Genomic DNA, 27,875 nt, shown 5'->3' with positions numbered 1-27,875 from the left:
ATTTCTGAATTTTGGCTAAAAACACTATTTGCATTGAATTTGTACACAAATTCATGTTTTTGAGCAATATTGAGTCTGCATGTGCTTACGAAATGTTGCTTAATTTCGGAACCGTGAATCACAGCCCCATCCCAGTCTTTTTAGGGTTAAAGAGACTTTAAAAAAGGGTCATGAAGTGCACTATTGATAGCATCTGGGGCAAAGTTTTTTGCATTCCTGTAATATTGTAAAATACCAATGGTGGCCATTATGTCCCCCTGTGGTACTAGTATAAGGTTCAAGTATCCTGCATGATATTTCTATATATAGGGCATAACTCCTGACAAGTGCTGGTTTAAATTTATGCCTTATATTTATGTAGAATATTTCAAAATATGTATGTAGACTAGAGTACTCACACATCACCATAAACACGGTCGTGTTCAAAGATATGTTGTATTGAACTTTGTCAAGTTTGTTTGAGAGCAGAGTGAAAGAGGTCAACAGGTTTGAACTGTTTGTCAAGTTGGGAGAGTTTGATAGAGGAGGAAGAATGAGAGAGCTAAGGATAAACAGAGTGGGAGAGAGAAAGCAAAGAGAGACAGGGAGAGAGATGAAAGATGATGGAGAAGAGCATTGGAAAGAGGAAATGAAGTGGGGGGGGGGGGGAGAGGGGAAAGAAAGGGGAAAAAGGAAAGATGGTGAAAGGGAGAGAGAGTGGTAAGGACTGGAGGGAGGTTGATAGTTAGGGAGGAGGGGGGTCAATTTCAGTTGATTGATGCAGGATGACTTCCTTGTCTTTCCTTGATATTTTTCATATTTTTAAGGAAGACATGAAAAAGCACAAAATGCATAGGGGTAAACCAAGTCCTGGGCCTGTTGCAAAAAGAGTTGGGTTTAAACACAAGTCAAAATATCAAGCGCGAGTCCTGAATACAGGTGCTTCATTGGCTGAAAATCAAGTTGTGCAAGATTTTTTTAGTTGCGTTTGATCGAAACTTTCTGCAATGGGCCCCTGGACTTTGAGAAATGAGAAAAGGGGAATTTTAACCAAAGAGACCAGTTCTATCAAAGTAATTGGTAATTCAGCAAAGTTAATGAGTGCAAAATTAATGATTAAAATTTTGAACAATATCGAATAATTAAAAAGTGGAGAGGCAGCGATACTCTGCTTATTTTATTAGATGAAAGATGTTTAAAGGAAACCAAAAACTCAAATGAGCAACAATCCCATTGTGAAGGGTAAAATGAGAGGAGCAATTTAAAACAAGTTTCACCAAACTGGTATAAAATCAGAGAGGTGTGGCAGTTTGAAGTCTTTATTCCAGCACTTTCTATAGGGATACTCAAAGTGGCTGATTTTGTAAATGACTTCAGATTTCCCCCATGTAGTTGTTTTCGGATTATCTTGCGAGACATATGTGATGTGAATTATATTTTCAGACGACATATTGTGCTCAAAAGGAGGCAAGATGCGAGATATGGAAAATCTGAAAATTCACATTTAAAAACAAATGGAGAGTTGTCTACGAAATCACCCATTTTCAAGCATGTTTGCCAATTTGAGGATCCCCATAGAAAAAGTATGTATTTGAAACTTCCATAACTTATTTTACAACAGATTTAATGAAACTACTTATTTTGATCCACCCATTTTACTCTTTCTTCTCAGATTGACTTTCTCATTGGGTTTGGGTCTCCTTTCAATGAATTGTCATCTAAATGACAAAATAAACATCTATTTTACTCTTTTGAACATTGTAAACTACTTTTTTAAAGAGGAAGTATAAAATATTTGTGAAGCTAACTTAAATAAGGCCTTCATTGTGCTAGTAGTACACAGAATTTCTCTGGCCAGAAAACTATGCATAACCCTACACCAAATAAGGCGTTGAGGGAGCTATGTCCATTTTATGAGAGCAAATTTTGACACAGGAATATCTTTCTCCAAAGTAACTTATCACATCCAGAAAAAGGTACCATTTTACATACTTTTTTAGTGTAATCTTGTTTTTAATGACAAGCTTTAAAATAGTCGATTGACCCCCTATCCCTTTTTCTTGGGGAGGGGGGGGTGTTGACAGCTTGGTTTACACCTGGGGCCCGTTGCATAAAACTTTTTACCTGAGAAAACTCGGGTTGTTTTTACCGGAGTTTTTTCCATGTTAAAGTCAATGGCAGAAATCAGACTAACCTTAGTTTTCAATTTTTATCAGAGTTTTCTCAGGTAAAAAGTTTTATGCAACATGCCCCTGGTGTAAAGTTACAATCCAATGAAAGAGTAATTGTGAGAGAATTTTAAGCAAATGACTTTTTCTTGGTGCCCAGTTATTTGCTAGTTTTTGAAAAAAATCACTTTAAATTGTGATTCTTGATACAGTGAACCATTTATGAGGGATGGAGATACACACAATCAGCCAGTTACATAACTTCCAATACCACTTAGCTTTTTATCTTTCTCCCACTTCCATTTCTGTCAAGATGTTTTCATCTCTTGTTTCTCTGTATATACTGCTCTTCCCCTTGCTCTCTATTCATTCTTCTATTTCCTCATCCCCCTCTCATTACTCTCCTCTCACTTCTCTTCATTTACCTCTCTCTAGTCCAATTCTTTTCTCCATCATTTCCTCCCACTCTTTTTCCCTTTTCCAACTATGAAATTCCTCCTTTTCATCCCCCCCCCCAACTTAATCTCACTCACGTAAGTGTACATCGTTCAACAGATTTTCAAAAGATCATATCTGTGGATATTGGGGGGGGGGGGGCATATCAATGCTATTTGGTAGAAAAAAAATCTCCAAACATTTGGCACTTTCAATCCCTAGTAATGCATTGATACAGCCCCTTGTTTATGGGATATGTATTATGTTTCTACAACCAGATAGGGTGTTTCATAAAGCTGTTTGTAAGTTAAGAGTGACTTTAAGAACCTTTCTTACGTGCTAAGTAATCACCTATCAACATTTAATGGTGAATATCATTTACCCACAAGAAAGAAACACCAGTCGTTCTTAAAGTCACTCAAGCATAATGGAACCCTACCCAATAGGCCTTTCAGAAAGCTGTAAGGGACATTATCAACGGGATAGGCAGCTCATTTTAGCAATTTAATTCCCTAGTAAAGTCACAAATAGCTATGATATACCCCCTCGTCTATGGGCTACGTATTTTCGAGAACATGGGTGTTTCGTAAAGCTTTACCCAAGTCAAGATCAACTTTGCAAATGACTAGTGACCCCTTCTTGAAAGAATGTGTGACATACACTAAATTATCAATTGATGATGATTTTGATCTTAATAAAGGGTTACCAGTCGTAGAGTTGCTCTTATTTTTCGAACAGCCTTATGAATCACCCACCTGGGTGGTATTCCATGGAAGCTCATCACAAGTGACCCAAGTTATCAAGGACTGTATGAACGAGTGGTGGCACATTCTTGAGCTAAACAGGATACCCCAATTGTTTTCTATTTTAGCATATTAAGAGTAAATTTCCTGTGATTCCTACGAAAATATAACAAATAATAAACTTTGCTATCCATAACCAGACCACCGATCATACGTTACTGAGCAGCTTTATGAAACACCCCTTGGATTTTCTTCTTTTCTATGAAAACACAGTGTCACAAAATACCAAGCAGAAATCAGACAAAAGATTATGTGCTGAGAACAGACTTTATTAATCTGGCAATGACGTTCCTGGATCAATTTGAGTTATGATGAATATTCCTTGCCCATTGATGGTGAGTGTGTGACCATTCATCGTTGATGGTTTCCCTTCTTTGTGTGATATCATAGCTCGTCTCACCAACTGATTAAGCTATAACACCGTATCCCTTGAAGACAGAAGCAATCCTGGTCCTGAAATTGTTTGTGAAACAGTTTTGAGAGTTGCATGTAGCTACATTTACGCCCTGACGGCGTACTTGCGCATGGGGTACATGCTGGCCTTGCGGATCTGTTTGCTGGTGCGGCGGTTGAGTTCTGATCGGCTGAGCTGGCGACGGATGGCTCGCGTCTTCTTGGGGCGGAGGTCCAGGGGCTTGAACTTACGGTTGCGGTAGAACTTGCGAAGGTTCTCCTTTTGTGTCTGGTGCATAACAGTTCGCACACGAGCAATACTCTTACGAATGACACAGCTAAAGGGAGAAAATAAGAAATAAATTTTTAGAATATCCACAAACAATTTCATGAAAACTAAATGAGAGTATATCACATAACATGACAGCTGAGAAAGAGCAAATATGAGGGAAAAAGATATTACATTAAATAATAAAAATAACTCTCCAAAAACAATATAGTTAAGCAAGAATAAATCAATTTACATGAGAGCTGAGAAAGGTCAGTCTGTCACTCAATAACTGGTCCTTATAGCAATGAGGTGTGCAAATCATGACATTAATTGCTCCTATTGCATTACATCAGGGCTCGACACTAGCGGCGGTCCGACGGTCCCAGACCGGTAAAAATCGCTGTCGGGCCAGTAGATTTTCAGAAATTGGAAGATTTACTGGTCCGACATGACCAGTAAAAAATATCATTGTCGGGCCAGTAATTTTTCCAAAAATAGCAAGATTTAAAGGGGAAGTTCACCCTGACAAAAAGTTTATTGTAAAAATAGCAGAAAAATTAATAAAAAATATTTCCGAAGGTTTGAGAAAAAATCATCAAATAATTAAAAAGTTATTAGAATTTCAATTATTTGATTTGTGACGTCATATGCGAGCAGCATTCCTACGTAGCGAATGGTAAAAAATCAATGAAATGTCATTTTCTTAGAAAATTCAAAATGGTTTTCACTGGAACTTTTGTATATCAATAGACAAATCGTTTCACATCCGATTATGAAAAGAAAACAAAATTAAGTCATCAGGAACCATACAAAATTTGAAATTTATGCATTTTATATTACATAACACATGGGACAGCTGCTCGTTTATGACGTCACAAATCCAAAACTTTGAACTCTAATAACTTTCTTACTTTTCAACGGATTTTCCTCAAACCTTCACCAATATTTTTTACTATTTTTTCTGCTATTTTCACAAGAAAGTTTTCTTCAGGGTGAACTTCCCCTTTAAGGGTCCGACATTACCAGTAATAAAAACCATTGTTGGGCCAATAACTTTTCCAGAAATGGTCAAATTCACAGCAAACCATTTCCCCCGCGAAATTCTGGCATTCACACACAGAATACACACAGAATGAATCACACGTAAGTGTTACTAGAGTACTATACAGCATGCATACAGTGTACATGTAGTCTGCCACACAAACCACGTGGTTAATTCTCCATTGGCCGCACGAACGAAGCTTGGCTAAACTCTGGCAGAAATCTCTCACATAACTGTCAAAATCCAAGGTTCATACTCATGAAAGGCTCTTATAATGTCCATATTTCCTAAAAATTGGAGCAACTCTGTCATTTGTAAGCAGTAAAAGGAGAAATTTTCACTTCTGTTTTGGTTCAAACAGATCGAGTTTCGGGTGATATCGTCTGAATACATAATAGCCCCACATATGCATTTATGTGTGTGTTGATACACTAATGGTATCTGACTTTCTTTCGTAGCTATTTTAAATGAGAAAAGAAACTGATAAATTATTTATAATAGTTTTAGCTTTCTTCCTATCTTTCTTTCCTTCTTATAAATCTTTCTTTGTTTCTTCCCTCAATTTTTTTTGTTACTGTCTTTCTTTTTTAATTTCCCTTGTTTTCTTTAATTCATTTTTTCTTTCTATCCTTTTATAAAATATTTTCTCTATATTTCCTTTTTCTCTCTCTTTCTTTCTGATATTTTCTTTCTTTAGTTTTTGAGTCCATCCATCCTATATTCATCTCTTCTCTTCTTCCTTTCTTTCCTTCCTTCTTTTTACCCCTTTCTTCATTCTTTGTTACTTTCTTTGTTTCTTCCATCCATCATTTATTTACCCTTTCTTTTTTTATTTCTTTTCTCAGCCCTTTCTTTCTTACATTCGTTCCTTTCTTCTATCTGTCTTGTTCTTTCCTTTTCCCCTTTATTAATTATATCATTTTACCTTTCCTTTCTTTTTTTTTTTGACTGCTTGCTTCCTTTCTCTCCTTTATTTTTTCATTCCTTCCTTTCTTTGTCTCTCGGTCTTTCTTTTTTTTCTTCCTTTCATCTATTCTTTTACCTTTTCTTTTTTTTATAATTGCTTGCTTCTTCCCTTCCTTCCTTTATTTATTTCATTCCTTCTATCTATCATTTTACCTTTCCTTCATTTCTTCCTTAATTCCTTCCTTCTTTCACTCCTTCATGTCTTTCTTTTGTCCGTCTTTCCATCTCTCCTTTTACCCTTTCTTTTTTATTGCTTCTTCTTTCTTTCCTTTACTACTTTCTGGATTTGTTCTTTCTTTCTGTATTGCTTGCTTCATTTCCTTCCTTAATTTCTTTTTTTCTTTTCTTTCTTTCTTTCTTTCTTTCTTTCTTCCTTCTTTTCCTTCTTTAGTTCTTACTTTTTTTTCTTCCTTCAAATCTATCCTTTCTTTACCTTTTTTTCTTCCTTCCTTTCTTTTATTCTTTCTTTCTTTTCCCTCCTTCCTTCCTTCCTTTCTTTTATTCTTTCTTTCTTTTCCCTCTTTCCTTCCTTCCTTCCTTTCTTTCTTTCTTCATTTCTGTCTTTCTTCGTTTCTGTCTCTTTTTGTCCTTCATTTTCCTTCATTTTTTTTTGGGGGGGGGGTAACGAAAGGCTAGAAAAATAAACTTGTGCCTTTTCTTAATGTTTTCTTTATTTTTTGGGACCAGTAGATTTTAGGTTCGGACCAGTAAAAATTTGAAAAACTGGGTATCTACTGGTCCGACATGAATAGGTTGGACCAGTAGAAAAAATGGGTTAGTGTGGAGCCCTGATTACATCATGTATGAGATGTAAAAGTGACCAATATTAGGCCTATCAATTTCTATCCATGACTCCAAGAGAGCCATTTTTTCATTTCTTTTGAAATTCTTTACCTTATTATTATTTATTCTGCAAAATTTAATACAAAGTACAGTGTACACACCATGTTAGTCTTGCAATACATGGACCATTTGCATTTGCTTACATCTTTCTTTTTTTTTTATCTCCCCTCTTTTTCAATCAAACATTGGGCAGGTTCCAGTCAGTTCCAATTTGGTGTGAGTTTGAGAGCGTGAAGATGGTTTCCGAACCAAGCTTTAACCAACCCCATGGTAGGATTAGAAAGAGGATACTGAATGAGTAATTGTCAGCTCAAAACCTTTCCAGTCACAGCCAAAATAGAAATCATTATTTTTACAGTCCATGGGGGCTAATGTTGGTGAAGTATTTTAAGCACACATTTTCAACACCAACTGTATACCGAGTTTGGCAGATAATATTAATGGGCAAGTCAACCCAAACAACATGTTTATTTGATGAAATAGAGAGAAATAAACCAAGCATTTTTAATAAAAATTTCATCAAAATCAGATGGAGGATTAAGAAAAAATAATTAAAAGTGTTGCTGATATTGAACAAGTGGAATGCCTCTGGCGGGGTCCACCCGCCAGTCATAAGGACCACTGGTCATAATACCCGCTAGTTATAAGGACCGCTAGTCATAATAGTCATAAGGGTCGCTATTCATAAGGGGCTTTGTTCATAGAGGTCGCAAGTCATAATCAACGATGAGGGTCGCCATTCATAATCAAACAAGAGGGTTGCTAGTCATAATAAAGGAAAAGGGTCGCCAGTCATAAGGAGGAAAAGGGTTCGTTGATCATAAGGGTCGCCATTCATAATAGTGGATGAGGGTCGCCAGTCATAATAGTAGAAGGGGTTCCCCAGTCATAATGGTAGATGAGGGTCGCTATTCATAATAGTAGAAAGGGTTCGCCAGTCATAATAATGGATGAGGGTCGCCAGTCATAATATTAGAAGGGGTTCGCCAGTCATAATGGTAGATGAGGGTCGCTAGTCATAATAGCAGATGGGGTTCGCCAGTCATAATAATGGATGAGGGTCGCCAGTCATAATATTAGAAGGGGTTCGCCAGTCATAATAGTGGATGAGGGTCGCTATTCATAATAGTAGAAAGGGTTCGCCAGTCATAATAATGGATGAGGGTCGCCAGTCATAATAGTAGAAGGGGTTTGCCAGTCATAATGGTAGATGAGGGTCGCTATTCATAAGAGTAGAGAGGGTTCGCCAGTCATAATAATGGATGAGGGTCGCCAGTCATAATAATGGATGAGGGTCGCCAGTCATAATAGTAGAAGGGGTTCGCCAGTCATAATGGTAGATGAGGGTCGCTAGTCATAATAATGGATGAGGGTCGCCAGTCATAATATTAGAAGGGGTTCGCCAGTCATAATAATGGATGAGGGTCGCTATTCATAATAGTAGAAAGGGTTCGCCAGTCATAATAATGGAAGAGGGTCGCTATTCATAATAGTAGAAAGGGTTCGCCAGTCATAATAATGGAAGAGGGTCGCCAGTCATAATAATGGATGAGGGTCGCCAGTCATAATAGTAGAAGGGGTTCGCCAGTCATAATGGTAGATGAGGGTCGCTAGTCATAATAATGGATGAGGGTCGCCAGTCATAATATTAGAAGGGGTTCGCCAGTCATAATAATGGATGAGGGTCGCTATTCATAATAGTAGAAAGGGTTCGCCAGTCATAATAATGGAAGAGGGTCGCCAGTCATAATAATGGATGAGGGTCGCCAGTCATAATAGTAGATGGGGTTCGCCAGTCATAATAGTGGATGAGGGTCGCTATTCATAATAGTAGAAAGGGTTCGCCAGTCATAATAATGGATGAGGGTCGCCAGTCATAATAGTGGATGAGGGTCGCCAGTCATAATAATGGATGAGGGTCGCTATTCATAATAGTAGAAAGGGTTCGCCAGTCATAATAATGGATGAGGGTCGCCAGTCATAATATTAGAAGGGGTTCGCCAGTCATAATGGTAGATGAGGGTCGCTAGTCATAATAGTAGATGGCGTTCGCCAGTCATAATAATGGATGAGGGTCGCCAGTCATAATAGTAGAAGGGGTTCGCCATTCATAATGGTAGATGAGGGTCGCTATTCATAAGGGTAGAGAGGGTTCGCCAGTCATAATAATGGATGAGGGTCGCCAGTCATAATAATGGATGAGGGTCGCCAGTCATAATATTAGAAGGGGTTCGCCAGTCATAATGGTAGATGAGGGTCGCTAGTCATAAAATTGATGAGGGTCGCCAGTCATAATATTAGAAGGGGTTCGCCAGTCATAATGGTAGATGAGGGTCGCTAGTCATAATAGTAGATGGGGTTCGCCAGTCATAATAGTGGATGAGGGTCGCTATTCATAATAGTAGAAAGGGTTCGCCAGTCATAATAATGGATGAGGGTCGCCAGTCATAATAGTGGATGAGGGTCGCCAGTCATAATAATGGATGAGGGTCGCTATTCATAATAGTAGAAAGGGTTCGCCAGTCATAATAATGGATGAGGGTCGCCAGTCATAATAATGGATGAGGGTCGCCAGTCATAATAGTGGATGAGGGTCGCTATTCATAATAGTAGAAAGGGTTCGCCAGTCATAATAATGGAAGAGGGTCGCCAGTCATAATAATGGATGAGGGTCGCCAGTCATAATAGTAGATGGGGTTCGCCAGTCATAATAGTGGATGAGGGTCGCTATTCATAATAGTAGAAAGAGTTCGCCAGTCATAATAATGGATGAGGGTCGCCAGTCATAATAGTGGATGAGGGTCGCCAGTCATAATAATGGATGAGGGTCGCTATTCATAATAGTAGAAAGGGTTCGCCAGTCATAATAATGGATGAGGGTCGCCAGTCATAATATTAGATGGGGTTCGCTAGTCATAATGGTAGATGAGGGTCGCTAGTCATAATAGTAGATGGGGTTCGCCAGTCATAATAATGGATGAGGGTCGCCAGTCATAATAGTGGATGAGGGTCGCTATTCATAATAGTAGAAAGGGTTCGCCAGTCATAATAATGGATGAGGGTCGCCAGTCATAATAATGGATGAGGGTCGCCAGTCATAATAGTAGAAGGGGTTCGCCAGTCATAATAATGGATGAGGGTCGCCAGTCATAATAGTGGATGAGGGTCGCCAGTCTTAATAATGGATGAGGGTCGCTATTCATAATAGTAGAAAGGGTTCGCCAGTCATAATAATGGATGAGGGTCGCCAGTCATAATATTAGAAGGGGTTCGCCAGTCATAATGGTAGATGAGGGTCGCTAGTCATAATAGTAGATGGGGTTCGCCAGTCATAATAATGGATGAGGGTCGCCAGTCATAATAGTGGATGAGGGTCGCTATTCATAATAGTAGAAAGGGTTCGCCAGTCATAATAATGGATGAGGGACGCCAGTCATAATAATGGATGAGGGTCGCCAGTCATAATAGTAGAAGGGGTTCGCCAGTCAAAATGGTAGATGAGGGTCGCTATTCATAAAAGTAGAAAGGGGTTCGCCAGTCATAATAATGGATGAGGGTCGGCAGTCATAATAGTAGATGGGGTTCGCCAGTCATAATAGTAGATGGGGTTCGCCAGTCATAATAGTGGATGAGGGTCGCCAGTCATAATAATGGATGAGGGTCGCTAATCATAATAGTAAAAAGGGTTCGCCAGTCATAATAATGGATGAGGGTCGCCAGTCATAATAATGGATGAGGGTCGCCAGTCATAATTGTGGATGAGGGTCGCTATTCATAATAGTAGAAAGGGTTCGCCAGTCATAATAATGGAAGAGGGTCGCCAGTCATAATAATGGATGAGGGTCGCCAGTCATAATAGTAGATGGGGTTCGCCAGTCATAATAGTGGATGAGGGTCGCTATTCATAATAGTAGAAAGGGTTCGCCAGTCATAATAATGGATGAGGGTCGCCAGTCATAATAGTGGATGAGGGTCGCTAGTCATAATAATGGATGAGGGTCGCTATTCATAATAGTAGAAAGGGTTCGCCAGTCATAATAATGGATGAGGGTCGCCAGTCATAATAGTGGATGAGGGTCGCCAGTCATAATAATGGATGAGGGTCGCTATTCATAATAGTAGAAAGGGTTCGCCAGTCATAATAATGGATGAGGGTCGCCAGTCATAATAATGGATGAGGGTCGCCAGTCATAATAATGGATGAAGGTCGCCAGTCATAATAGTAGAAGGTGTTCGCCAGTCATAATGGAAGATGAGGGTCGCTAGTCATAATAGTAGATGGGGTTCGCCAGTCATAATAAAGGATGAGGATCTCCAGTCATAATAGTACATTGTAAAAAATGAGGTGCTAATTTAGCGCTTACAGTGCTTGTATAGTGACTGCACTGGGAGTGTTGATTTTCTAGTTTAAATGTGAACTAGAAAATCAGCACTACTAGTGCAGTCACTATACAAGCACTGTAAGTGCTGAATTAGCAATTCATTTTTACAGTGTAGTAGGGGTTTGCTAGTCATAATAGTAGATGAGGGTCGCTAGTCTTATTAGTAGAAGAGGGTCGCTAGCCATGATAGTGGAAGTGGTTTGCCTGTCAGTAGAAGGGAACTTTGCTACATAATAGCTGAGGTCGGCGCAAAGCGTGAGAACACAAAAACGGTGATTTTCAAGCCTTATATGTATTATGTTGTAGTTCAAAAAAGGTATTTAATTTCGAATAAGAGCACATTTTTATTTTGAAAAATGGGATTTTTTTTAAATCATAACCAGCAGGAGCTATTAAAAATGACACCCTTTAAAAAGATAAATTATCTAATGTTATTGACATTACTTTTGTGACCATCCTGAAATGTTTTATGTTGGACTTCAAGAACAGTATTTAGTTTTGAAAAAAGAGCACATTTCATTTTGCCAAAAGGCTTTTTACTTTTGAAAAAGGGCATTTTTTTTACCTACGGCGATTTTTTTTTATCATAACCAGCAGAAGTTGTTAGAAATGACACCCTCCCCTAAAAAATTAAATTATCTTTAGGCGAAAAGGTGTAGATTGTGAATAATTCCAATAACAAGGAAATCTTCTTTGAATATATGCATTTAAGATAGTGTTGACCTAAACCTGTACGACAGTATTTTCTAAAAGCCCTTTTTTCAATAGAGGTTTTTTTTTTTACAGAAAAATGTCTTTTCTATCTATATTATATATTTTTTTAGTTGATGTTGAATATGATATGAGCATGAAATTATTCCTTCATATTATACATTTCATTTTTTGAAAAGGAAAAAAAAACAAATATTAATTGTTTACAGGACACTCATTTTGTAAAGGATTTGGAAGAAAACATATTAAAGGAGTGAGAGGAAGGTTTTTTTTTCTCATATAAATCATCTAATGCAATGCTATATTATTTGATAAAAATATACAACTTGTTATTAAGAGAGTAAAATGCGATACTGATGGAAACTATGTTGCTTATTTCATTGATATCATTGTATGGGCAAAATGACCCTAAATTTTTTAGATGTATAGAAAATATCTTATTGGACTATGATGATCCTCATAAAATCCTATGTGGTGATTGGAACCTGGTCCAAAGTTTTGAGTCAGTGAGTTAATTTAGTTGATTCAAAATGTTATACTTGGAGACAGTCCACACCATTGAAGCAAAGTAGAAAACATTATTTTTTGATATCTGCAGATATTATTTCTTTGGTTAGAAAATGTGATATTGATTTAGGATATCGTACCGATCACACAATGATCAGTTTAGAGATTGTGTTAGATAAATGTTTTTACAGTATCTTGATATTGATTGTCTTCATGGTAAAGCTTTTGAAACTGTTAGAAAAGAGAAACTCAGATTTATTATTGAATATCAGTTGTTTTGTTTATACACTGTTCATAGGCGGATCTAGGGGGCCCGAGGGGCCCACCCCCCCCCCCCCCATTGGCGGAGCAAAAAAAAGTAAAAGGGGGAAGAAAGAAAGAAAGAAAGAAAGAAAAAGAAGGGAAAAGAGAGGAGAAAAAAAGGGGAAACACAAGAAGAGGAAGACGAGTGAATAAAATAAGATGAGGGGAAGCCTAGGAAAATGATTTTTAAAATCCTTAATGTCACTATAAAAAAATCGCTTGCGCTTCGCGCTCGCATTGCATGTTAGTTGATTTACATATCAATATGGAGATTGAAATATCAAAATTTGAAGTCAACATAGAAAACATATTTCAGCTCAGAAATCGTACTTTCATTATTTTGTTTGATTTACAAATTGATTTTTAAAAAGTGCTCTGCAAAACTTTTTGTTTTATGGTCTGAATTTTTAAAAATTTCGGCTCGCGATTCGCGCTCGCATTGATTGTTGAAAATCTATCAACTCACGCATCTTCTTCATAAATCATAAATACAAAAGTGCTTTAAATGTACAGTTTCAGGCCATAATATTAATAGATTTCACGCTCTCACATTAGGCTTATTAGGTTAATAAATAAGATATTAATTTAAGAATCAAATTGTCCCTTTTTTCAGGATGCAATATCGACAAGTTTTATCTTGCGCTTAGGAAGAGAAATAAGAAGATATAGTCATAATTTTCATATGATGACATAATGCTCTTGGAATGTCCTGGTCCTATGTCAAAACTCAAACTAATAATAATGAAACTTTGAATGAAATTAAAATAATGAAACTCTTTTTTTTAATGTCATCCATACCCACCTCACAATTTTTCCTACAAAGTGCTTGAAATACAGAGCTTAAATTGACCCTTTTCAGATCGGAATATCAAATGTTTTAAGCTCCCGCTTCGCGCTCACTTTATCGATTTTAACGATGAAAAAAGGTATTTAGAATGCCCATTCAGATTCTAGGTCTAAATCTGAAACACGCGCGCTTTTATTCAGATACGCAGCTTGTTCTCGGTATAAATCATTATCCAGTTTTAATCCCGGGTTTTAATCCGCAATATAAAAATAAATGTGCTCGGGCTTTGCGCTCGCAATATCAATGTAGAAAGATATCCAATTACTCATCCTTTTCACGATTTACAAAACATGAATGGAGTGTCCCGTTTTTAGGTGTAAACAGCGGCGTAACAGGGGTCGGTGGCCAAGGAGGGGGGGGGGGGCAAGTGCCAAAAATTTCCCGGTCATATCATGGTATAAACAGGCGCAATGGTGTAATTAGGCGACGATTTCGAAAGGGCAAGACATTGTGTATCAGGCAGAATTTATCTTTTAAAAAAAAGTTGCGAGAGAGCGATGCGAGCGAGCGAGCAAAAATTTTGACATTTTTAATACAAAAATCCAATTTTGTGATAGATTTTGACATGATATCCAGAGAATATATTTCACTCTATTCTCTTTCCATCCTTTTTTTGTGATCTGTACGCCACTGTTAACAGGATTATTTGCGGCAGTAGCGTGCAGAGTAAACAAAACAAAAATCAAGGGGCGCAGTATGGCGCATGTGCTAAAAAGCTGGTTAATATAAGTCCCGAGCGAGCGAAGCGAGAAAAATCACCTTTTCATGAGAATCTAACTTTGAGATATGTTTTTTTACATGGTAAAACTTTTGGGGACCATGGCCCAACCCTTCCATACTCATATACGGCAGTGCTATGCGGTTGGGGTCTGGGGCGGAGCCCCCGGAACTTCTGGATCTCAAAGCCATTTAAACCTCGCAGATTGCCGCTATTTAATCAAATTGCGGGTATATACAGAATATAGCTTTTACACAACACATTTATTCAACCCAGTTGAACCAGATATTTTGAGAGGGGGCAAAACATAGCAATGTGGGGGGAGTCGATTTCTCCATTATATTCAGCAAATAACATATTTCATTATACGTTGTCTCCCATAAATTCTTTTATTTCCTCTTGGGTGTTGAACCAAGACCCCCCCGCCTGTACACCAGTGATTGAACGTAAAGCTTAATGTAGGAAGGGTCCCTAAGGGGGAGGGGGCGTAATAGAGCCATTTGAAGGTCATAGATGAAGAGCCCCTACTGCTTGGGGTCTGGGGCAAAGCCCCGGTAGCTTTTTTGCATAAAATTTAGCAAGCTAATATCACAATGTTGTATGCAGTTCCTCTTTCTTCCCGCTCTCTATTTTCTATCCTCGTCAGCCCGGTCGTGTTATTAAGTTTTTATTTCTTGTCCCTTTTCTTTGTTTTCCAATTTAGCTTTGGACTAATTCCATTCTGCCTTGCCTTCATTTCCCGTTATTGTTTGCCATCTTTTAATTTATTTCCCATCATGCTATTGCACTATATAGGTCTATTTCAGAATGATTTGTTCTTTCTCAAATGTTTTTCTTTCGTTCTTCTTCCCGCTTTCCTTCCTTTTCTATTTCAAAAAATATATTTTTCCTTGTTTTCTTTCCACTTTTCCCTTTCTCTTTCCTTTTCCTCCTTTCCTTTCTCTCTTTCCTTCCCTTTCCCTTTCTTTCTCCATCCCTTTTATTTTTCCCGTTTTTTATTTTCCCGGTGAAATCCGCCGGGGGGCAGCTTGCCCCCTGCCCCCCCCCCCGCCTGTTACGCCACTGGTGTAAATCTCGAATTTTTCCGCTCGCACTTCGCGCTCGCATTAATTGTTTAGTTACATACTTATCCTTTTTACGATGACAAAAAGTGCTCAGAATTTCGTTTTTCAGGTAGAAATGTCAAAATTTTTAGCTCGCGCTTCGCGCTCGCATTATTTGATTATTGAAATATATAACGTTCTTAGGCTAACTGCAAGCAGCTGTTAACAGATCATTTTTCATTACATCAAAACGTATATATCAAAAATTTCTGCTCGCGCTTTGCGCTCGCTATATTAAAGGTCAAGTCCACCTCAGAAAAATGTTGATTTGAATCAATAGAGAAAAATCAGACAAGCACAATGATGAAAAATTCATCAAAATCGGATGTAAAATAAAAAAGTTATGACATTTCAAAGTTTCGCTTATTTTCAACAAAATAGTTATATAAACGAGCCAGTTGCATCCAAATGAGAGAGTCGATGATGTCACTCACTCACTATTTCTTTTGTTTTTTATCTTTTGAATTATACAATATTTCAATTTTTTCGAATTTGACGATTAGGACCTCCTTGCGTGAACCACAAAATGTTAAAATAATGGAATTCCACGTGTTCAGGGAGGAATGAAACTTCATTTCACAGACAATGACGAGAAAATAAAAATATTTCATATTTCATTTAACAAAATACAAAAGAAATAGTGAGTGAGTGATGTCATCAACTCTCTCATTTGGATTTAACTGGCTCGTTCATATAACTATTTTGTTGAAAATTTAAGCGAAACTTTAAAATGCCCTAACTTTCTTAATTTACATCCGACTTTTTATGAAATTTTCAGTGTTATGCTTGTTGAATTTTTCTCTTTTTATCCAAATCAAGTTTTTGTTGGGGTGGACTTGTCCTTTAAAGGAAACTAAAACCCAAGAAGAGAGGCAATTTTACTTGAAAGAGTAAAATATGCAAGGATCAATTTTAAAAAAGTATCATCAAAATCGGTTATGAAATAAGCAAGTTATGGGAGTTTGAAAACTATTGTTGTACTTTCTATGGGCATCCTCAAATTGGCAAACGTGCTTCAATATGGCTGATTTTGTGGACAACTCTCCATTTGTTTTGTACACAAATTTTCAGATTTTCCTCATTATCTTTCAAGTTGCATCTTGCCTCCTTCTGAGCAAACATATGTCATGGGAAAATATAATCCACACCATATATGTCAAGATCAGGAGGTGATAATGTGAAATATGTAAAATAAAGGGGAAAATCTGAAAATATGTGTACAAAACAAATGGAGAGTTGTCCACAAAATCAGCCATTCAGTCATTTTTGCTCGCGCTTCACGTTTGTAGTAGTTATTCATTTGCATGCACATCTTTTTCAGAAAAAATACAAAAGATTCCCAAAAAAATTAGCTCGCGCTTTGCGCTCACATTATATAAATAAAGATATGATATTGTCTATAAATGTTTATTCATAGGAATAAAGCTAAGAAGTGAGTATTAGGATTACCCCTTCAAAGAAACCAAAAATCATCTTCGAGTGGCCGATCGGGGAAAATATGTCTGAAAAAATTCCGCCCCCCCCCCTATTGGCGAAGGCTAGATCCGCCCCTGCTGTTGATGGAGTTGAGAGCAGCGACTATATTGTATGTAATAAGAGAGAAGAGAAAAGAAGAAAGTGTAGAAAAAACCTCGAAATTGAAATACTTAACAAAGACAAACTTCTAAACCAAAATATAAATACTGGAGAAAATTTACAAAAAATTAGGCTACTTAGGAAATAATTAGAACAATTTAGATAAGACTTCAAATAATGCAATATGGAGAAAAACCGTCTAAATATTTTTTATCTTGAAAAGCAGAGGATAGCAGAAATAAACATTTGTTGAATTGATTCATGATAATGGTACAGTATTGCAAAACAAACAGACATTTTAAGAGAAATTGGCTCATATAATGAACAGTTATATAAATATCATGCAAATAGTGATGCTGAAGAACTTTTTTTTTTATCTTATTAGAGAAGAGAGTTTCCATAGTCTTACAGAGGAAGACGATTCTTCTTAAGGAGAAATATCTTACAGTGAAGTTGATTTTGCATAAAAAAAAATATGAAAAGTAATAAGCCTCCTGGACGAGACGGATTTACAACTGATTTTTTTTAAGCATTCTTTCAGGACTTAGGTATATTCTTGGTACGAAGTACAAAATTTGCTTATATTTCTGGAAAATTATCAATCTCACAAACAATAATGGCTTGATAACATTAATTCCTTAAGGTGACAAAGTAAGACATTTCATCAAAAATTGGAAATCAATTTCATTGTTGAATGTTGTTTATAAACTGTTGTAAAGTTGTATTGTTCACAGACTTTAAAAAGTATTACCATAGAATTATTCATGTGAATCAATCAGGATTCTTGTCTGGACGATTTATTGGTGAAAATAGGAAAATTTTGTATGATTTAATTGTGTATACGGAGAAGAAACATATTCCTGATTTCTGATTTTTCATGATTTTTTGTTTAAAACGCTTTCCATTTTTAAATTTGGCAAATCTTTCATGACATGAATAAAAATACTTTATCAAAATGCATATTCTAGTGTTATAGTCATTGGGCAAATGACATTAAGATTCGTTTTTGCTATGCTCTAAAATTCTTGGGTTGTTAATTCGAAATTCACATTCTGTCAAATGAATTTATGTTGGCTTAAAAGAATACAAAGTTCTTTAATATGCGGATGACACAGTTTTATTTCTCGATGGTACAGCTGCCAGTTTCTGTAATGTACTAAATATTTTGGATTCATTTGCTAAATGTAGTGGGTTGAAGGTCAATACGCAAAATCTACCATCTACCTCAGCTACCATTATGACTATCGACCCATCTACTATTATGACTTGCGAACCCTTTCTTCTATTATGACTGCATGCGACCCTCATCCATTATTATGACTGGCGAACCCTTTCTACTATTATGAATAGCGACCCTCATCTACCATTATGACTGGCGAACCCTTTCTACTATTATGAATAGCGACCCTCATCTACCATTATGACTGGCGAACCCCTTCTACTTTTAAAACTGGCGAACTCCTTTAAGTATTATGACTGGCGACCCTCATCCATTATTATGACTGGCGAACCCCTTCTACTATTATGAATAGCGACCCTCATCCATTATTATGACTGGCGAACCTCATCTATTATTATGACTAGCGACCCTCATCCATTATTATGACTGGCGAACCCTTTCTACTATTATGACTAGCGACCCTCATCTACCATTATGACTGGCGAACCCTTTCTACTATTATGAATAGCGACCCTCATCCATTATTGTGACTGGCGAACCCCTTCTACCATTATGACTGGCGACCCTCATCCATTGTTATGACTGGCGACCCTCATCCATTATTATGACTGGCGAACCCCTTCTACTATTATGACTGGCGACCCTCATCTATCATTATGACTGGCGAACCCTTTCTACTATTATGAATAGCGACCCTCATCCGTTATTGTGACTGGCGAACCCCTTCTACTATTATGACTGGCGACCCTTATCCATTATTATGACTGGCGAACCCCTTCTACTATCATGACATGAATAAAAATACTTTATCAAAATGCATATTCTAGTGTTATAGTCATTGGGCAAATGACATTAAGATTCGTTTTTGCTATGCTCTAAAATTCTTGGGTTGTTAATTCGAAATTCACATTCTGTCAAATGAATTTATGTTGGCTTAAAAGAATACAAAGTTCTTTAATATGCGGATGACACAGTTTTATTTCTCGATGGTACAGCTGCCAGTTTCTGTAATGTACTAAATATTTTGGATTCATTTGCTAAATGTAGTGGGTTGAAGGTCAATACGCAAAATCTACCATCTACCTCAGCTACCATTATGACTATCGACCCATCTACTATTATGACTTGCGAACCCTTTCTTCTATTATGACTGCATGCGACCCTCATCCATTATTATGACTGGCGAACCCTTTCTACTATTATGAATAGCGACCCTCATCTACCATTATGACTGGCGAACCCTTTCTACTATTATGAATAGCGACCCTCATCTACCATTATGACTGGCGAACCCCTTCTACTTTTAAAACTGGCGAACTCCTTTAAGTATTATGACTGGCGACCCTCATCCATTATTATGACTGGCGAACCCCTTCTACTATTATGAATAGCGACCCTCATCCATTATTATGACTGGCGAACCTCATCTATTATTATGACTAGCGACCCTCATCCATTATTATGACTGGCGAACCCTTTCTACTATTATGACTAGCGACCCTCATCTACCATTATGACTGGCGAACCCTTTCTACTATTATGAATAGCGACCCTCATCCATTATTGTGACTGGCGAACCCCTTCTACCATTATGACTGGCGACCCTCATCCATTGTTATGACTGGCGACCCTCATCCATTATTATGACTGGCGAACCCCTTCTACTATTATGACTGGCGACCCTCATCTATCATTATGACTGGCGAACCCTTTCTACTATTATGAATAGCGACCCTCATCCGTTATTGTGACTGGCGAACCCCTTCTACTATTATGACTGGCGACCCTTATCCATTATTATGACTGGCGAACCCCTTCTACTATTATGACTGGCGACCCTCATCTATCATTATGACTGGCGACCCTCATCAATTATTATGACTGGCGAACCCTTTGTTCTATTGTGAATAGCGACCCTCATCCACTATTATGACTGGCGAACCCCTTCTACCATTATGACTGGCGACCCTCATCCATTGTTATGACTGGCGACCCTCATCCATTATTATGACTGGCGAACCCCTTCTAATATTATGACTGGCGACCCTCATCCACTATTATGACTGGCGAACCCCATCCATTATTATGAATAGCGACCCTCCTCCAGTATTATGACTGGCGAACCCCATCCATTATTATGAATAGCGACCCTCATCCATTATTATGACTGGCGAACCCCTTCTACTATTATGATTGGCGACCCTCTTCCACTATTATGACTGGCGACCCTCATCCATTATTATGAATAGCGACCCTCATCCAGTATTATGACTGGCGAACCCCATATACTATTATGACTAGCGACCCTCATCTATTATTATGACTGGCGAACCCCTTTTAGTATTATGACTGGCGATCCTCATCCATTATTATGACTGGCGAACCCTTTCTCCTATTATGACTGGCGACCCTCATCCATTATTATGACTGGCGAACCCTTTCTCCTTTTATGACTGGCGACCCTCATTCATTATTATGACTGGCGAACCCTTTCTACTATTATGACTAGCGACCCTCATCTACCATTATGACTGGCGAACCCTTTCTACTATTATGAATAGCGACCCTCATCCATTATTGTGACTGGCGAACCCCTTCTACCATTATGACTGGCGACCCTCATCCATTGTTATGACTGGCGACCCTCATCCATTATTATGACTGGCGAACCCCTTCTACTATTATGACTGGCGACCCTCATCTATCATTATGACTGGCGAACCCTTTCTACTATTATGAATAGCGACCCTCATCCGTTATTGTGACTGGCGAACCCCTTCTACTATTATGACTGGCGACCCTTATCCATTATTATGACTGGCGAACCCCTGCTACTATTATGAATAGCGACCCTCATCCACTATTATGACTGGCGAACCTCATCTATTATTATGAATAGCGACCCTCATCCACTGTTATGACTGGCGAACCTCATCTATTATTATGACTAGCGACCCTCATCCATTATTATGACTGGCGAACCCCTTCTACTATTATGAATAGCAACCCTCATCCACTATTATGACTGGCGAACCTCATCTATTATTATGACTAGCGACCCTCATCCATTATTATGACTGGCGAACCCCTTCTACTTTTATGACTGGCGACCCTCATCTATCATTATGACTGGCGAACCCTTTCTACTTTTATGAATAGCGACCCTCATCTACCATTATGACTGGCGAACCCCTTCTACTATTATGACTGGCGACCCTCATCTATCATTATGACTGGCGACCCTCATCAATTATTATGACTGGCGAACCTTTTGTTCTATTGTGAATAGCGACCCTCATCCACTATTATGACTGGCGAACCCCTTCTACCATTATGACTGGCGACCCTCATCCATTGTTATGACTGGCGACCCTCATCCATTATTATGACTGGCGAACCCCTTCTAATATTATGACTGGCGACCCTCATCCACTATTATGACTGGCGAACCCCATCCATTATTATGAATAGCGACCCTCCTCCAGTATTATGACTGGCGAACCCCATCCATTATTATGAATAGCGACCCTCATCCATTATTATGACTGGCGAACCCCTTCTACTATTATGATTGGCGACCCTCTTCCACTATTATGACTGGCGACCCTCATCCATTATTATGAATAGCGACCCTCATCCAGTATTATGACTGGCGAACCCCATATACTATTATGACTAGCGACCCTCATCTATTATTATGACTGGCGAACCCCTTTTAGTATTATGACTGGCGATCCTCATCCATTATTATGACTGGCGAACCCTTTCTCCTATTATGAATGGCGACCCTCATCCATTATTATGACTGGTGAACCCTTTCTCCTATTATGACTGGCGACCCTCATCCATTATTATGACTGGCGAACCCTTTCTCCTATTATGACTGGCGACCCTCATTCATTATTATGACTGGCGAACCCTTTCTCCTTTTATGACTGGCGACCCTCATTCATTATTATGACTGGCGAACCCTTTCTACTTTTATGACTGGCGACCCTCATTCATTATTATGACTGGCGAACCCTTTCTACTATTATGACTAGCGACCCTCATCTACCATTATGACTGGCGAACCCTTTCTACTATTATGAATAGCGACCCTCATCCATTATTATGACTGGCGAACCCTTTCTCCTATTATGACTGGCGACCCTCATTCATTATTATGACTGGCGAACCCTTTCTCCTTTTATGACTGGCGACCCTCATTCATTATTATGACTGGCGAACCCTTTCTACTATTATGACTAGCGACCCTCATCTACCATTATGACTGGCGAACCCTTTCTACTATTATGAATAGCGACCCTCATCCATTATTGTGACTGGCGAACCCCTTCTACCATTATGACTGGCGACCCTCATCCATTGTTATGACTGGCGACCCTCATCCATTATTATGACTGGCGAACCCCTTCTACTATTATGACTGGCGACCCTCATCTATCATTATGACTGGCGAACCCTTTCTACTATTATGAATAGCGACCCTCATCCATTATTGTGACTGGCGAACCCCTTCTACTATTATGACTGGCGACCCTTATCCATTATTATGACTGGCGAACCCCTGCTACTATTATGAATAGCGACCCTCATCCACTATTATGACTGGCGAACCTCATCTATTATTATGACTAGCGACCCTCATCCATTATTATGACTGGCGAACCCCTATTACTTTTATGACTGGCGAACCCTTTCTACTTTTATGAATAGCGACCCTCATCTACCATTATGACTGGCGAACCCCTTCTACTATTATGACTGGCGACCCTCATCTATCATTATGACTGGCGAACCCCTTCTCCTATTATGACTGGCGACCCTCATCCATTATTATGACTGGCGACCCTCATCCATTATTATGACTGGCGAACCTCTTCTACCATTATGACTGGCGACCCTCATCCCCTATTATGACTGGCGACCCTTATGATCAATGTAGCCTCTTCCTTTTTATGACTAGCGACCCTCATCTAGTATTATGAATTCCGACCCTCATTGTTGATTATGACTGGCGATCCTTATGATCAATTACCCTTATGGTCCATTATGAATAGCAACCCTTATCTTGCATTATGAAAATCGGACCTTATGACTTATGGTCCTTATGACCTTATGACTAGCGACCCCTTTTGCCTATTATGACTAGCGAGCTTTTGGGTATAGGATTTTACACGTTATGACTAGCGGTCCTTATGACCAGTTAGTATTATGACCTATGGTCCTTATGACTGACGGGCTTATCCCCCTCTGGCAGTCTCACCTGCAACACGCGATTCAATATAGCAGCAGTGCTGACTTTGAAACTACTATAACTCGCACAAGATGTTCAGTGATACTTGGTTACTCTTATTTCCATGTTTTATGAACTAGACCAATACACTTACAGAGATATGATGGTAATTCAACAAATACCCCCCAACGTAGCCAAAGTTCACTGACCTTACATGACCTTTGACCTTGATTATGTGACCTGAAACTCGCACAGAATGTTCAGTGATACTTGATTACTCTTATGTCCAAGTTTCACGAGTCAGATCCATAAACTTTCAAAGTTATGTTGGTAATTCAACAGATACCCCTATCAAGGCTCCACATTAACTTTTTTTGGTGGTGGCCCGTTCGGGCCACCAAAACCTTCAAATAATTTTTTTTGGTGGCCCATTAGTAAAGTTTGGTGGCCCGAAAAATATATAGAAAAACATTAATTAAAAATGAATAAAACAAACTGAAATATTCTGCAGTCACTACCACGTACAACTATTCTTTGTACATCTTGTATGTAAATTGTGCTTGCTGTTATTTTGTGGTAATATATAAATTGTTCTATCATTGTGAATATGAAATGATTGAAAGAAAATAAAAGAATTGAAATAAAAGAAATAAAAGAAAAAAAATTGAGAAAAAAAAAGAAAATGTAAGAAAAAAGAATAAGACAAAATTATCAGAAAAAAAAGGGGAAAATTATTATTATTCAGTAGAAACATGTTCTTTAATCAGGCATATTCAATGGGAAGGGGTATAAATGGTTTAATCACTGTAAAAAAATGACAGAAAAAAATAAGAAAACGGCAAGTTATCTGGAAAAAACAGTGAGAAAATTCCTTCCCTATTTTTGACAAAATGATGGAAAAAAATCACATTTCATATCAATAAAATGCCTTCCCAAGTATTTACTTCCTTAAGAGTGGTTTAAGAAGTCATTTATAAACAAGAAAGAAAGAAGCTGTCTATTCAAGACAGCTTCGAAAATAAACCAAATATCAACATACATACAAATGCACATGTGGGACTGTGATGTACTCACCTATGTGTTTTATGTGTATTAATGCATTTGGAAATCGGTCTTTTTTAGTCAAAACAGAGGTCATAATTCCTCCTTTTAATGCTTGCGAATTATCAGGTTTCAGTAATATGGACTGTAGAAGGGCATGTCATTGGTGTAAAATGTGACTTTGACGTAGATTTTCAAAGTTCTGGGGAAGATTTCTTAGCAGTAACATTTCGCATCGCAGCTCCCTGAGTCTGAATAGTCTGCTAGCGCACAGCCAGCCAGCTGCAGTGGTTTCACGCATGCAAAGCTCAGCCAGACAGCCGGCTGAATAATAGTTACTGTATGCTAGCGGTAGGCCTACATACTGTCATGACTGTGCAATCTTTGTGTGTGTGTATTTGTGTGTAGATTGACAAAAAAGGCGCATGACGAATTGACTTGCAATTTGAACTGTAGAAAGTTGATAAATGTATGCAAAATCGGGAGAAAAATTGGGCTACTTTGAAAATTATTGGTTGCCCGATTCGGGCCACCAAAACTTAACATTTTTTCAATAATGGTTGCCCGAGATGAATTTTTGGTGGCCCCGGGCCACCGGGCCACCGCTAATGTCGTGCCTTGCCCCTATTATGGCCAAAGTTCATTGATCTTTGTCCTTGGTCATGTGACCTAAAATGCGCACAGGATGTTCAGTGATACTTGATTACTCTTATGTCCAAGTTTCATGAATCAGATCCAAAAACTTTTAAAGTTTTGATTGTAATTCAACAGACACCCCCAAATCGGCTAAACTTCATTGACCCTAAATGACCTTTGACCTTGGTCATGTGACATGAAACTCATGCAGGATGTTTGATGATACTTGATTAACCTTATGTCCAAGTTTAATGAACTAGGTCCATATATTTTCTAAGTTATGATGACATTTCAAAAAGTTAACCTTAGGTTAAGATTTTGACGTTGATTCCCCCAATATGGTCTAAGTGTATTGACCCTAAATGACCTTTGACCTTGGTAATGTGACATGAAACTCTAATAGGATTTTCAGTAATACTTGCTTAACCTTATGGCCAAGTTTCATGAACTAGGTCCATATACTTTCTAAATTATGATGACATTTCAAAAACTTAACCTTAGGTTAAGATTTGATGTTGACGCCGCCGCCTTCGTCGGAAAAGCGGCGCCTATAGTCTCACTCTGCTATGCAGGTGAGACAAAAATTAGATACATAATTACACACACAATTAAATACTTAAAGGCGACTGGAAATACACAAGTTAGTCCCAGACCAGTAACTTTTCAGAAAAGGCCAAATTTGCTGGCTAATGATACTAATGATATTTTTTTTCTTTTTGTAAACTATAAAATGGATTTGGCACCTTAAAAAAATGGCTCTCCAAAATTAAGGAATGGCTGTCATGGATTATTATTTATTTTGTGTGAGTGTATTGTTTGTAGGGGTTTTTTGGGGGTGGTAATAAAAGCAATAAAAAATAGCAAAATAACTGAAGTTCTTTTTTACTTTTTTTTTCTATTTTTTCCCCTTTATCAGTAGAAACAAAGGCTTAGTGTGCAGCACTGAATTTAATTTCAATTACATCACTTTATGCTGCACCCTCCCCACCCCAAATCATATTGAATAATAAGCTTTATGCTTGTTTGACTTTTCATTCGAATCATCTTCTTGACCATTCACAATTAATCTCAACTTACATCTTAGCAAGCTTGGATGCCTGACCACCAGTCACCTTGGCAACTCGAAGCTGAGCCCATTCTTGCTTCAGCTTGTTGAGGTTCTCCTCCAACTCCTCCTTCTTCTTTCCTCTGAGTTCATGAGCCTTGATCCGCGTCTGTAAATTACAAGACAGTACAAAAGTAACAAGTACTAACAATCGATATACCAGCCAGGTGTGTCTTTTATAAGCTGTTTGTTCGTTACACACTGTTTTACATCTGACTGATGACCCGACAGGTGCTATCCATCTGCTAAGGTTGAAATACTACCTTTGAATAGACAAGTTTATAGATACTTCAATTTTGGTAAAATGACCTTTCATTCCTTCCATAATGAGTCAGATTTCAAAGCAAGATTTTATGTAAGCATGCCTTACATAGCAGAAAGAAGAAATTAAATAGATTAGGTGACTAGAATGGCACACCAATAAACACTCTATTTCTACTTTGAATGCATTAGCATGTTGTATTGGCCAACAGTGCAATACCAGTTTCTAGTGGGTGTATTGTTTTTTGTAGATTTATGAAAAACACAATTCAAAATAATAATCAAGATATCAAAGTTGGTGCTTATCTCATTAAATATCAGAACACCATTTCACTTTGTACCGATGACCTTCTTCTGATCATGCGCATAATGATACTAAAATGGCTTACATTATATCATTGTCAAAAAGCATCTGATTGATAAATTCATCACAAGAAAGGGTCAGCAGTCATGCTTACAGTTGTGTATATTTTTTTTTCTAACATCCCCCAGATTGCTACACATTTCAATACTACAATAAACACACCCCTCTGCAAACTTCACTTCATTTTACAAAACAATTATGTGCACATCCTGGACTGGTCTGTACACAAATGAGGGGACTTATAACATCAATCATTAACAGAGCTACCAAGTCTCACGCATTATGCGCGAGACTCAAGCATTTTGGACTCTTGTTCATCCCCTCAAATCTCTGTCTCACGCAACTATCACAGCCTATCCCCATATACGCTGGCGATTTGCAGTCTACTGCCCGCCGGTGCAAACTTCAGAAGGTTATACATTGTACACAATGTCTGTGATCTCTCTCAGATTCACAGAAAATCTCACGCATAGATTAGCTGGTCTTTGAACTTGGCATTTCTGCATTAATTTTTGATTCTTTGATTAAAACATTTCATGGTTCAGTTAATTTGGTCCTTAATGTCAAAACTGAAATACTATTGTTTAATTCAAACAATAAACAAATCAAAATGCCAGCTGAATTAGCTTCATTCAACTGCAGTAAATACTAGATAGACCTCCAGCTCCGAAAGACCAATCGCTAACGCAAAATGTCGCTAATGGGACTACACGTAAGTAAAATTCACAACAAGATAATACATGCCAATAAATATGTGAAAACCAGGTAAAATAAAGAGAATATTAACCTAAACTTTTAATCTTTAATTCTTTACAAATACATCATTGGCATGATTAGTTTCGAAACGTGGATTTTACATAGTTCGGGTGATTTTAAGTGATTGTAAAACCCTTTCCCGAGGTCCTACCATAGTGATTTTACGTGTTGATGCCAAAAGACCGAATTGATGCCAAAGGTTTTACTTCCGCCTTGTAATCTTATTGGTCATACCCGGTAAGCTAGA

At 38.0% G+C, this 27,875-nt stretch overlaps 1 protein-coding gene across 1 annotated transcript; it reads right to left on the bottom strand.

The window, feature by feature from the left end:
* Positions 1-3,633: 3,633 nt before the first annotated feature.
* Positions 3,634-27,871, bottom strand: LOC121428378 (60S ribosomal protein L35-like). The gene is made up of 3 exons (XM_041624968.1): positions 27,780-27,871; positions 26,220-26,356; positions 3,634-4,116 (listed from the first exon to the last, which is right to left on the bottom strand). The coding sequence occupies exons 1-3, from the start codon at positions 27,780-27,782 to the stop codon at positions 3,885-3,887; spliced, it is 372 nt and encodes a 123-aa protein (XP_041480902.1). The 5' UTR covers positions 27,783-27,871; the 3' UTR covers positions 3,634-3,884.
* Between the last annotated feature and the right edge of the window lie 4 nt (positions 27,872-27,875).

This window comes from Lytechinus variegatus, chromosome 15 (genome assembly GCF_018143015.1).
Source record: "Lytechinus variegatus isolate NC3 chromosome 15, Lvar_3.0, whole genome shotgun sequence".
Classification (NCBI taxonomy): domain Eukaryota; kingdom Metazoa; phylum Echinodermata; class Echinoidea; order Temnopleuroida; family Toxopneustidae; genus Lytechinus; species Lytechinus variegatus.
The sequence above is the reverse complement of the archived record's forward strand: the minus strand, read 5'-3'. Positions and strand labels throughout refer to the sequence as shown.

Coding starts and splice junctions, on each gene's coding strand:
- LOC121428378 (XM_041624968.1), bottom strand. Junction 4,117..26,219: donor GCATCCAAGCTTGCTAAGAT/GTAAGTTGAGAT, acceptor TTCTCCCTTTAG/CTGTGTCATTCGTAAGAGTA.